The 12,348-nt window shown below is 53.9% G+C and overlaps 1 protein-coding gene across 11 annotated transcripts in view; it reads left to right on the top strand.

The window, feature by feature from the left end:
• Positions 1-12,348, top strand: part of LOC120227102 (SLAM family member 8-like) — a 102,053-nt gene that overhangs the window by 56,355 nt on the left and 33,350 nt on the right. For 5 of the 11 annotated variants that reach the window (XM_039225261.1, XM_039225262.1, XM_039225267.1 and 2 more), the window contains exon 4: positions 412-437. In XM_039225261.1, coding sequence (XP_039081192.1) covers positions 412-437 — 26 coding nt within the window. Of the gene's footprint in view, positions 1-411; positions 438-461; positions 563-753; positions 841-1,050; positions 1,354-12,348 lie in introns of those variants that run through there. The other 6 variants (XM_039225265.1, XM_039225264.1, XM_039225263.1 and 3 more) reach the window with 6 other exon arrangements.

Raw genomic sequence — 12,348 nt, 5'->3', positions numbered from 1 at the left:
GCTGGTGATTGGACACGGTGTTCCTGGTCTCGTCCCTCCTTCCTTGGTCCACACCCCCCTGAGCATCTGGTAACCTCCCCCTCCTCCCTCAAGGCTCGGTGCATCCCTCACCTCCCCCGGGAAGCCCTCCCTGAAGGCCTGCGTACCTGCTGTAAACCTCTAGTGCACCGCATGGCCCTGGCGGCTGCCTGTGCGTGTCCCAGCCCCGCCCCCTCTGACGAGCTCCTCCAGCGCGGGGACCCTGTCCTGTTCCTCTCAGCACCCGGCCCCCAGCAGGGCTCAGCACTGGTTGGTGAAAGCACCTGCCATGTCCCCCCTCTCCAGCTGAGACCCGCCCCTTCAGACGCCTCCACGTGCTTGGCAATGGGCGTCTGACGTTGTCCCTTGTCTCATCCTTCTTCACCGTCCCTGAGGGAGAAACAGGTCCACACGGACAGGCCGGTGCGTCTTTACTTCGAAACATCCTGGGGGCTCTTGGGGTCGTGCTGCTGGTCCTCGGAGCTGGGCTGTACCTGCGGTGCTCACGTGGGGAGAGGAAGAGCTTGGAGCCTGGGAGAGGCAGGTGCTCGTCTCCTTCCCCTGCCCACACTCCTCCCCCCCTCCCCCACTGACCCTCAGCTCCCTCCCCTGCATTTTGCTGCTCAGGGAATGTCCCCCGGGAGGCTGGTGGGTGTGGGCATCACCGTGGGGTCCTGGTGGGGGGAGGGCAAGGTTCCCAAGGCTCAGATTCAGCTCCGTGTGTGTGGGGCTCAGGTGCAGGGTCGCAGGAGAAGCCCAGGGACCATGGTGGTGGCGTCCATGAAGCCATGCAGGTGTCCCGGGACAGCAGGGACAAGGTGAGGCTGGGTCCCCCCCGTCCCTGTGAGCCTGGGTGTGAGTTGGTCAAACCCACTCATCTGCACTTTCTGGCCTCGTGTTTGTATCCCTTCCAGACATGAAGTATTAACACGGGTCCATGCAGTGCTGGGCGCTGTGGGGGGAGGTCATGTGAACAGCTCGGCATCTGTGGGGTCCCTCTGGGGCCTCCCTGTTCCTTTGTCTGCATTCCAGGGATCGAGTGAAGCACATTTACAACAATAGACCCCTCTCCGTCCTGTTTACACTGAGGTCCGCACGCCAGGCCAGGTCAGGATGGAGATTTAACTGGAAGCAACAGGGAATCCACCCTCGGTGATACCTCATTATGAGTGTGAAGCCTGAAACCCTGGTCCCGCCCCTTCCCCCCCCCTCCCCGACTGCTCTGTGCAGAGTTGGATTTAGGCAACATTTGTGAATTTCTACACGAAGTCCTTGTGTACAAGTTCACCAGAGGACCCAGGTCGTGGTAGATCAAGGGGTCCTGAGTATGTAAATGGGTCCAAAACTGTATTCCAGTTCCGCTCAGCCTCAGTTCCTTGGCCTCCCTACACAGACCCCAGGTTCCCCACATGGACGACATCAGTCTGTCAGAAATGTCAGCCTCTGGGACAAAGTCATTATGCAGTCAAATCATCCAGCCTCATCCAGTTAAAATCTCCCAGCTGTCAGGATATGTGTTCTCTCTCTGTCTCTGTCTCAAAACTTAATAAATAACACTTAAAAATGAAAATAGATGAAACTGTCTAAGATCTACTCTGGCTTTGTATTTTCAATCTTAGTTTAAAAATGTGTATTTTCTGTGACTATGACTCCGCCCTCAGCAGGTTCCCCACCCGCCCCTCCCGCTCCGTCTATACTGGCCCATCCTCTGCTGGTCAGCGCCCAGCCCTCCTCTCTCCCCAGGGGACTCCAGCTAAGCCCTGGTGGGAGCCTGGCTGTGCTGAGGCCACGTCTCCAGTCCTGACTCGACACCCTCTCGCGGCTCCTGATCGACATCTGCTCTTGGAAGCCAGAGTTTACCTGCAGGAAACTGAATTTTTGTCTACCAGGGGCCTCCCCCAGCTCTGATGATATTTCTCCCTGGATCAGGTCCCACCATCCACCCACTCACTTCAGCCAAACACCTAAAGTCCCCTTCGCTTCGTTTGTTCCACTCTGGCGTCCACACCATGGACAGCAAGTGTGTCCAAATTTAGCCCTCTCTGTGCACAATCTTCTCACTGAACCCCGCATCGTACTGCAGTGCACGGACCCAACCTCCTTCCTGTCTGCAAATGTGCAGGTCCAGAACCTGGACCGCCTGGACCTGGCAGTGTAGGGGGGGTCTCCACACGGGGCTCATCCTGAGGCATTCAGGAATTTGGGTGGGAGAGGAGAGTCCCAGGTAGGCAGCCCTTTCCTCAAGTGCATCTGTTTCCCCTTTCTGGGGCTGTTGTAGCGAAGAGAGACAAACCTGTGGGTGGTGGAGGGGCATGACACGTTTCCCAGTGTCTCTGGCAGGTTAAGGGCCACCTGTCACCTCCACTCCTCCCTACTCTCTGCTCTGCCCTCCCCCCTTCCCCTGCCCAGCACCTGTTTCCCAAGGAGACTCTGGAGACCTGCAGCAGCAAACACCCTGGGACAGGCAAGGGCCCCCCAGGAGCCTGGCAGACACGCTGACTGTGCACCCTGCTCTTGCCTAGGCCGCCCTGGGCCACCCTTCCTCATCGCCCCCCTCCCCACCCCACCACCCCTACACACCAGGCTGGCCGCCCCAAGGGCTCTTCCCAGGGTCCAACCAGAGACAGTCGCGGAGAACCAGGCAGCAAGGCTGGGGAGCGTCCTGAGCACGGCTGGGCTGCTGTCAGGGCAGGGTGCTGGGTCAGGGGCTTCCCTGAGTCCCAGCCTCATCAGGTGCAGGGCTTATAGGTGAAGCTGTGTGCACAGCATCCCCAGGTGGACGATTTTGTAGGGGTGGCGGACACACCCATCTGTTCCAATCCCACCTTCAGGGCCCCAAGGAGCTGGTCCCTCCTGGACACCGCAGGGCAGACAGCACAGCCCTCCCTCCGGCCCAGGCCAGGGCAGCTCCGCTCAGAGTCAGGTCTGAGAAAGGAGTTCAGGAGCCAAGTTCTATCCCGGAGCCCGGGGCGTGCCTCCCACCTGTCCCCTGGTGTCTCACCTGCCCAGCAGGTGGTGGGTCACAGGGCAGCTCTGAGGCCCTTCCCGCCCTGGGGTCCCCGGTCTCTAAGTCAGGGTGGAGTTGATATGGCTCCTGACACCTCTCTGATCTCAGTCTCCTCCCTGTCTTACCTGGACTCACGTAGGCTCTGGGCACCTGACTCTCCCTCTTGGAACACGACAGGCCTTGTCTTGCCTGAGGCCATGACATGGGCCATCACTTCCCCCAGGCAGGCAGTTCCCCAGATGTCCAGGGTCACTTCTCACCTCCTGTGGGTCTGTTTTTAGAGGTGTCCTTGGTGACACCTGCTCTGACCTCGTAATGTGACTCCAGATCCCCACTCCCCTTCTTCATTGCGGGCACCTCCTAGGGCCTGTCTCCTCCTGGGAAAATGAGTGCGGGGCGGAGCCTGTGCCGGGAGCTCGTGGACGTGTCTGTGCACCTGGCCCAGGGGCTGGCACACAGCAGGCACTCATGAGCAGGTCGTGGAAGGAAGGAGTCCACCGTCCGGGAGGGTCTGGGTTGGGGGCCCACAGTCCCCCCTCAACAGCTCACATCAGTGCATCCATGGGGTCCCACTGCTGCGACCAGATAGGGCTCAACAAACAGGAGCAGCTTGTCCATGAGCTGCCCTGTGGGGAGGGGGGGGGGCTGGTGGGGAGAACACGGCCCCGCCAGGCCAGTGTCACTCACCGTGTCCAGAAATGGGCACCCGATTTACCTGAATCAGGATTTTCAGTGCTAACTAGGGGGGTGGGTTCTGAGAGACCCTCCTCTGCATCGGGGGTGGGGCCCGCAGGTCAGAGGAATGTGGGAGATGCTACAGGCAGATCCCTCCTGAGATACACTCCCTACTCCTGTGGGGACATCTGATTATTTATTTACGTTTTTCTAGATGGGTGATATTAGAAAGGTAACCCATTGTTTTAAGTTTTTAAGGTTTATTTATTTTAAGAGAGAAAGAGCATGAGTAGGAAGGGACAGAGAGAGAGAGAATCCTGGGGAGACTCATGGTGTACAGCAGACATCAACAAGGGGCTTGAACCCACAAAACTGTGAGATCATGACCTGAACCAAAATCAAGGGATGGACGCTTAACCGACTGAGGCACCCAGACGCCCCAGGAAACACTTTAGATGCTTTAATCAGATTTCACAACATATATGACTCCGGGATCCACGTTCCTTCTTTCTCTTTTAGTGCAGAGGCCCTACGGAGCTCCTCTAATTAGCGTGTGATTCTTGGCCTGATCTGGGAAATTCCCACTTACAGGTGGGTCCCTTCTGTCCCTGTGCTGGGGCCTGCACCTGCTGGGGCAGGGGAGAGATGCATGCTCACTGGGGTAGGTCAGCGTGACAGCAACTGTCAGCCCTCTCCCGCCGGAGCTGCGGGAACTGGGTGGTCAGAAGCCCGAGGAGCAGAGTCAAGCAGGCAGGGCCTCGAGCTCTGACCTGAGCCTCGAACCCCTTCCTGAGAAGGCGGCTCAGAGCCCAAGGCCTCGTCTGTGGGGCCGCCTGTGGGAGGAGTCGTCTGCTTGATTCAGGTGCGGAGTGTGACCCACGTCGAAGCCTGGTGTCCAGAGAATTGTCCCAACTCGTCCGTAAGGCCTGTGGGAGGAGACCCTTCCTCCATCCAGGAAACATGCATTGGGCGCCCACTGCCCACGTGACCTTGTGACACCTGAGGACACATGATGGAAAGGCCGTCCTGGACCTCAGGGGTTCCGTTTTCCTATGGAAGCTGCAGACCCCACCCCCAGCTGGACGGGGGCCCAGCCAGGGAGGAGGGGCCGTGGTCCTGCTGCCGTGCTGTCCTTCATGCTCAGGTGGCCTGGGACACGGATCCCCCCGCAGTCCCCGCCTGCCGGGTGGCCGTGCTGTCCTGACCTTGACCCCAGCCTCCTCGGCCTGGCTCTGCCTCCCCCCTGTATGCTCTCCCCACTTCTCCCCTCTGTCCTCAGGCCTCGGGCTCAGTGGCTGGTGGCCCAGGACCCGCTGCTGCTGAGGGCTGTGTCACCAGGTCTCCAGGTGCCTGTTGTCAGGTTCCTTCCTCTTAGGGCTCGGCCATGTCACTTGCCACCCTCCATGCACGGGGACCCTCCGTCACTGAATCACCTTCCTCCTTCCCACCATGCTGCATGTATATTTAGCTCTCTGTCTGTCTGTCTGTCTCTCTACTGGTAGACATTCTTGCATGAGGGGCTCGTGTTACCTCTAAGTGGAATTCCCACCCGGCCAGCCTCGGCCACCCCTGGGACACTATCACCCAGACCCGGAGCAGGAAGCCCACAGCACTCGGACCAGCCTCCTCTGCCTACAGCTGCCTGGGCCTCCATCAGGGACAGAGACCAGGTCCTCTGGGGCCTGAGCCACATTTGTTCCCGTGACTACGACTCCTACCTTTCCTGGTGTCCCTGTGCACCCACCTGTCCCCCATTCGGCCACCCAGTCCCCCTCCCTAGAGCCACCTTCCTGTTGAAAGAAAACGCCGAGGCCCTCTGGACTGAGGCTCCCACAGCCTTCCCCGAGCGGATTTCTGTGTCTACCCCCCGCCAGCCTGGGCCCTCCTCTAGGGCAAGGACTTAGCTTCCTGTCGCTGCTTCCCTGTGCTGCACACAGTAGGCGCTCATGACCTGTGTGTGCCGCTGAGCTGATGGTGGAGGGCTTCTGGGCAGGAAGTCTCCAGCGGCAGTTCTGTCCTCGGCCGCCAGGTGGCGGTGCTGCCTGTCCTCAGGGCTGGGAGGGAGGATGCTCAGGGAGGCTTGGGGGGCTCAGGTGGGGCTGAGAGGGGCGAGGCCGCGGAACTTCTCCCTTTGACCCCAGACCCACCACAGGGCAGAAGGGGGAGATTAGCGCCAGCGACACTGGGAGGGGTGTCAGGTCCCAGGGGGCGGCAGTGTAGACGTAAATGTGCAGCCAGGACTCAGGGATCAGGAGGCAGACCTGGAAGGTAGGAGCCCAGGTGAGCGGTGGGGGGCGAGGTCCTGGTGTAGGAGGGGTGCGGGCTGAGGATGAGGGTGGGTTTCTGAGGTCCAGGACTGTGACTAGGGGTGGGGGAGGGTTATGGGGGGCTGGGAGCAGGTGGGTTACCTGGGAAAGGGGGATCCCTTGAGGATCCTGAGTGTGAGACTCAAGATCCTGATCCAGGTTTCTGGGGTGAAACAGCCTGGAGGGGAGAGTAGGACAGATGCTGAGACAGATGCTGAGGGTGAGGGCAGATTCCCGGGAGGGAGATGGGACACAGGGGTCCCTAAGGTGGCAGGTCATTGGCGGTAAATACCTGGTCATGAGAGAAGGTTTTGCTCCCTGGAATGATCCTGACTTGATGGACTGAGGAAAGGCGCCCACGTCAACAGCACAGCCCGCTTCCCAGTGAGGCCTCTGTGGTCCTGTCCATCCCTTCCTGCTCCCCTCTCTGGGCTGGGGGTGCAGTCATCCCTGTCAGTCAGGTGGAGACGCTCTGAGAGACAGAATGGCCAGTGCTGGGGAATCTGTAAAAGCACTGGTTCTCCCCCTCTCCCCAGTAACAATCACATTCTACTTTATCCCCCACTTGGACCACTTGCATTCTGCCTGGTCCCCCTTGAGAACATCCCATCTTACCTGGTGCCCCCTGGAAGCACCCCCATCCTGCCTTAATTCTCCCAGGAGAACCCCATCCCACATGGTGTCCCCAAGTAGCACCCCCATCCTGCATGATCTCCCCCAGGTGCACGCCCATACAGCCTTGTCCCCCCGGAGCACTCCCAGCTGCAGCACCTGCCCGCCTTCACTCTCCTGCTGCAGGGCCCTGGGCAAGTCTCCTGCCTCTGTTCACATCCAGTTTCTCCTAAGCCCAGAGAGGATGCTAATGGACTGTCCTCATCAACCTGTTCATGGGGTTAAATGAAAAAAAAAAAAAAAAACCATAAATCAGTGCCTAGCATTACGTACTCAGCAAATAGTACCTTTATATTTTTTTCAAGTATATTTCTTCATTTTGCGAGAGAGAGAGAGAGCAAGAGCAGGAGAGAGGCACAGAGAGGAAGAGACAGAATCCCAGGCAGACTTAGTGCTGTCAGCCCAGAACCCAACCCAGGGCTCCAACCCATGAACCCATGAGATCAGGAGATAATCCAAGATCAGCAGTCAGACCCCCAATCGACTGAGTCACCAGGTGCACCCAATAGCACCTACATTAAAGAGGAAGTCTAGGGGTGCCCGGCTAGCTGATCTGTGGAGGGTGCGACTTGTGATCTGGGGGTGGTGTCAATCCCCAGCCATGTGGGCTGTGAGCCTACTTAAAATATGTAGACTGAACTTTGTTGGCTTAAATTTTATTTGATTAATTTAAAAGTGTTTATTTATTTGGAGAGAGAGGGAGAGAGAGAGTGCACATAGCAGGTAGGGGCAGAGTGAGAGAGGGGGAGAAAATCCCAAGTAAGCTACATGCTGTCAGTGCTCTGAGCCCAACACCAGGCTGGATCTCAGGAACTGAGAGATCATGACTTGAGCCGATATCAAGAGCCTGATACTTAACCCACTGAGCCACCCAGGTGCCTCTGTTGCCTCAAATGTTCAACGATGAATGACCCAGAGGAAATAAATCATTTCATGTCTCGCTGGAAGACAGCTCCTGATGACAAATAACAGATTATACACATATGATGAAAACTAGAGCAAATGAGTCTCCTTTCCACTTTTGTATACCGAGCCCTGCTTCTCAAGGGAACCCATCCATTTTCTCACAGTTCATTGTAGCTACTGTGTTTCTCAAAGCTACTTTGTATCAATAATCTAGATACATCAATGTTTTATGTGTCACTAAGTAACATCAATTCTACCATGTATCCTAATCTCAGAACCCTGCAACATGAAGCAAACACCTGCCCATGTGCTCTAGAGGGGGAGGCGCCTGCACTCCTCTCCCATGAGCCCCCGGGGCAGCCTCTGACTGCAGCCTCCTTCCCAGTCATGCCTCAGACTCTCTCTTGGTCTCACTTCCAGCTGTTCCCCTCCCCCCCCCGTCCCCCACCATGCCCTGTGGCCTTTCCCCACCTCCCTGACCTGCCCCTGGGGACAGGTCCTAACTTGTCTCTCACGTTGTCCAGACTGTTCCCTTGACCACTGCCTAGGTAATGGTGTCAGTCCCCTGAGGTGTGTCCTGTCCCCTCTGTTCCCCTCCCCCCCCCCATTGCTGGAAGTTGACACCTGAGGGGATGCTTCCATCTCCTGGTCTGTTACTCACATGAGGCCATTCCCTTAGAAATGGAGGGGAGAACTCAAAAGAGTCATAACACATTGCTGACAGGCACTGCCTGGAGCAGTGGTCAAGGTCAACATCAATGGTGACAAGTGGTTCTCTTCCCAGGACAAGTGTCGGGTACCTAGGAAGAGGCTCCTGAAGACGTGTGCCATAGAGTGTTTTCATCTCAGAGTGTCTTGGTCTAGTTCTGGAATGTGGGATATTGTAGGGGTGTGGGGTGGAGGGGAGAGTACCAAACAGCATCTTCTCCATGACATTGGGAATTTACAGTTGAAACAAACTTCTTTGGGGGGGACTCCTGACCAACTTGTCAGCATGTAGAACTGGGGTCTCTAAAGTCTATGAGGTGGGTCCTCGGACGTTGTCGGGATTTCCCCCGTCTGCACAGGCTCCTAGCACTTTCTAAGTCAGGAGGGGCGAGCCCCTTCCTCAGGCTTGAGGCTGCACAATGGAGGAGAAGCCAGAAAGCTGTGGAGCATCCCTGACACTCTGGGAACAGCGCTGCAAGGATCCCCTGGAAGATCTGCCTTCCTTCCAGAAACTGAGGGCCAGAGGCACAGCTGGGACTGGACTCCTGGGTCCCAGGTGCAAAGAAACTGCTGATCTGCAGGTCAGGGGGGTGACTTGGGGAGCAAGTGGAACAGGCCTAAGTGATCTTTGAAGCAAAAAGCCCACCCGTTTCCATATATGAGCCCATCCCCATCATGACCTCGGTGGCCTTGTCCCAGAAGGACTTGCCAAAGTTTCTCTTGACGGTGGGCTCACTTGGGCCTGTGGCCTCCTCCCTGCCCATCAGCCACTCCGTGGTCTGTGAGTTCAGATAAAGGGAGAAAGACATATATCTACCATTATAGTAGCACACAGAGTCTTTTCACTGCTGTAAAATCCTGCGTTCCCCCTGTTCATGACTCCTCCCCCAACCCAGGGAAAATGCTGATGATTTTACTGTTTCCACAACCTTCCCTTTTGGGGTGCCTGGGTGTTTCCATTCATTAATTGTCTGACTCTTGATTTCTGCTCAGGTTATGATCTCATAGATTTGGGGTTTGAATCCTTCATTGGACCCTGTGCTGACAGCTTGGAGACTGCTTGGCATTCTCTCTCTCTCTCTCTCTCTCTCTGTCTCTTCCTCTGCTTCTCCACTGGGTGCTCTCTCTCTCTCTCTCAAAAGATATAAATAAACATAACAAATTAATTTGCCTTTTCCAGAATGTCATGTAGTTGTAACAGTGTGTACCCTTCACATTGGCGTCTTTCATGTGGTAACATGCATTTAAGTTCCCTGGGAGTCTTTTTGTGATTTGATAGCTTGTTTCATTTTAGAGCTGGTGATGTTCCCTTGTCTGGATTGACCAGTTTATTTATTTATTCATCAAGTGCAGGACCACTTGGTGCTTCCAGGTCTTGGCAATTATGAAGGAAGTTGTTAAATACATCTAGGAGTAGGTTTTAGTGTGAACTAGGTTTTCAACTCCTTGGGCAATTACCCAGGAGGGAAGTGGCTGGATTGTATGGTAGGAACATGTTGAGGTTTGCAAGAAACCACAGGCCAGTTTCCAAAGCGGTGGCGCCGTGTTGCATTCCCAGGAGCAGGAGTGAGAGCTCCTGGGGTGACGCCTTCTCACCAGCACAGGGTGGAGGCAGTTCTCAAACTGTGTCATTCTAAGGTGTGCAGGGATGTCTCATTGCTTCTGTTTGCATTTCCCTGAGGACATGTGATGTGGGGCATCTTTCCTGTGCACTTTCCCACCTGTGTATCCTCTTTGGTGAGATGCCTGTTCGTGCCTTTGGCCTCTTTCTTGATTGGATTGTTGGTTTTCTTCTTGTTGAGTTTTCAGAGCTCTTTATATATGTTGGCTAACACTTCTTTATCAGATATGCCTTTTGCAGATTTTTTCTCCGTGTCTGGGGCTTCTCTATGTCTTCCTGTGATTTTCTTTGCAGAGAAGTGTTTCATTTTACTGAATTCCTGCTTATCTCAGCGTTCCTTCATGAATTATGCCTTTTGTGTCTTTCAGAAACATACTTGCCTGTCTCAATAACATCTAGATTTCTTCTATGTTATCCAGTAGGAGTTTCCCCCGTCTTCATTTATATGGAAGTCACTGATCCACAGAATTAATTTTTGTGAAGGCTGTGAGCTCTGTGTCTCAGTTTTTTTGTTTTTTTTGTTTTTGTTTTTGTTTTTTTTTGCACATGGATGTCTGGCTGTTCCATCATCATATGTTGAAGAGACTGTCTTTATCCATAGTATTGCCTCTGCTCCTTGTCAAAGATCAGATCACCATCTATGCATGGGTCTATTTTGGGCTCTCTCTTCTGTGGCAGGATGTATTTGGCATTTCTCTACCCAAATCAGTACTGTCTTGATGATTGTAACTTTATAGGAGGTCTTGAAAAAGGAGGTGGGAGCCTCTTCACCAACATGGTGTGGGCTCCACTGAGTCATTTTCTCTCCATGCAACCTGTAGAATCACGTGATCAATACCTCAGTCATAACTTCCCGAGCTGTAGATTGTGTTTGACCTAATGTATTGATCAAGTTGGGAAGAATGGATATCTAGACAATAATGAGTCTTCTTATCCATGAACATGGTCTATCTTTGCATATATATAAAAGATTTGTATAGTCTCCTCTGATTTTGTTTAGGAGAGTCTTGTAGTTTTCCTCATAAAGATCTTTGCATATTTTGTTATATTTAGGCCTAAATGGATCACTTTTGGGTTGTCAGTGTACACGGAACTGTGTGTTCAGTTTCAAATCCATTTCTTTATTGCTGGTATGAAAGTGAGTAACTTGAGTGTCGTGTAGGAATCTTGTGTTTCTTGCAACCATGCTATCATCCCTCATCAGGTGAAGAGTACTTCTTGTGTGGATTCTTTTGGGTTTTGTACATAGAAAACCATGTCACATGTGTACAGAGATGGTTTTATTTCATCTTCCATAGTCACTATACCTCATATTGAATTTTCTTATCTTCTTTTGTCAGCTAGGACTTCACATATAATCCTGAGAAAGGGTGGTGTTAGGAGCCATCCTTCCTGGTTCCTGGTCTTAGAAGAAGAGTTTCCCACCTGCGGGCATCAAGTATGATGTCAGCTGTGGTGTTTGTGGAGATGATATGATCAAGTTGAAGAAATTCTCCTCTATTTCTAGTTTACTGTGAGTTTATCATGATGAGTGGCTGTTGGGGCTCAGTTACTTTTGGAGTCAAAGGAAACAAGAAAAATATTAATTTTGTGGAATCACACCACTTAGGCAGTTAACACTCACCTGCACAGGTGGACTCCATCTTCCCTTCTTTCTGGGACACAGAGTAAAGTCCAGAGTCTTCCACTGACACAAATACCATGTTTCCCTTCCACGCTACTAAGAGTAATTTAGAACAAACTGATTTAAAGCAAAGGACTCATGTCTCTTTTATATACATAATGAAGGCAGAGCAGCCCTAGGAAGGACCAGGTCTCAGAATTAAGCAAAGGCTTAGCTTCTTAAAGGAGAAGCTGCAGAGTTTCCAGAGGACACATGATCGCCCTGCTTCAACATGTGGTTGTCTTGTCTGAGGAACATTGGCAAGTTGTCTGGAGCTGAGTTGGTGCTACAGCTGAGTCTCACATCCCTCTGTGAAGACAGATGGTTGTGTTCTTGTTCTCCATCAGGCTGTCTCTGTTGGTACATTGTTACTGGTTGTCACCCATATCTGGAGGGGCAGGTGCTCTGGTCCCTGTCAAGGCCCTCATGGCTTCCATTACCGCCCCCAGACCCACCCCCTAGAACCAGGCACATGTCCAGGCTCAGGGAAGACTTCCTTCATGAGCCTGAGCACCTGCTCCTACAGCCTCCCTGCACCATGGATGCCTCTGTGACCTGTTTCTTGAAAGCATGTCCCCTCCTGTCCCTTGTTTAGAGAAATCAATGAACAGTGCACAGTAAAGACAGAGGACAGGCCCAAAGCAGGGAGAGGGGCCGTGTCCTTGTACAGGGGTTAGCGTGAATATGCGCCTGGCCATCGGCTGTCCCTGGGGAGCAGGGCTGCTGGGCTGATTGTGAACCCAGGACACAGGAAAGCGGTCCCTCTGGGTGC

The sequence above is a fragment of the Hyaena hyaena genome, unplaced genomic scaffold (genome assembly GCF_003009895.1).
Source record: "Hyaena hyaena isolate Hyena2069 unplaced genomic scaffold, ASM300989v1 scaffold_2004, whole genome shotgun sequence".
In the NCBI taxonomy this organism is placed as follows: domain Eukaryota; kingdom Metazoa; phylum Chordata; class Mammalia; order Carnivora; family Hyaenidae; genus Hyaena; species Hyaena hyaena.
Note: the sequence above shows the minus strand (reverse complement) of the source record. Positions and strands in the feature narration are given on the sequence as shown.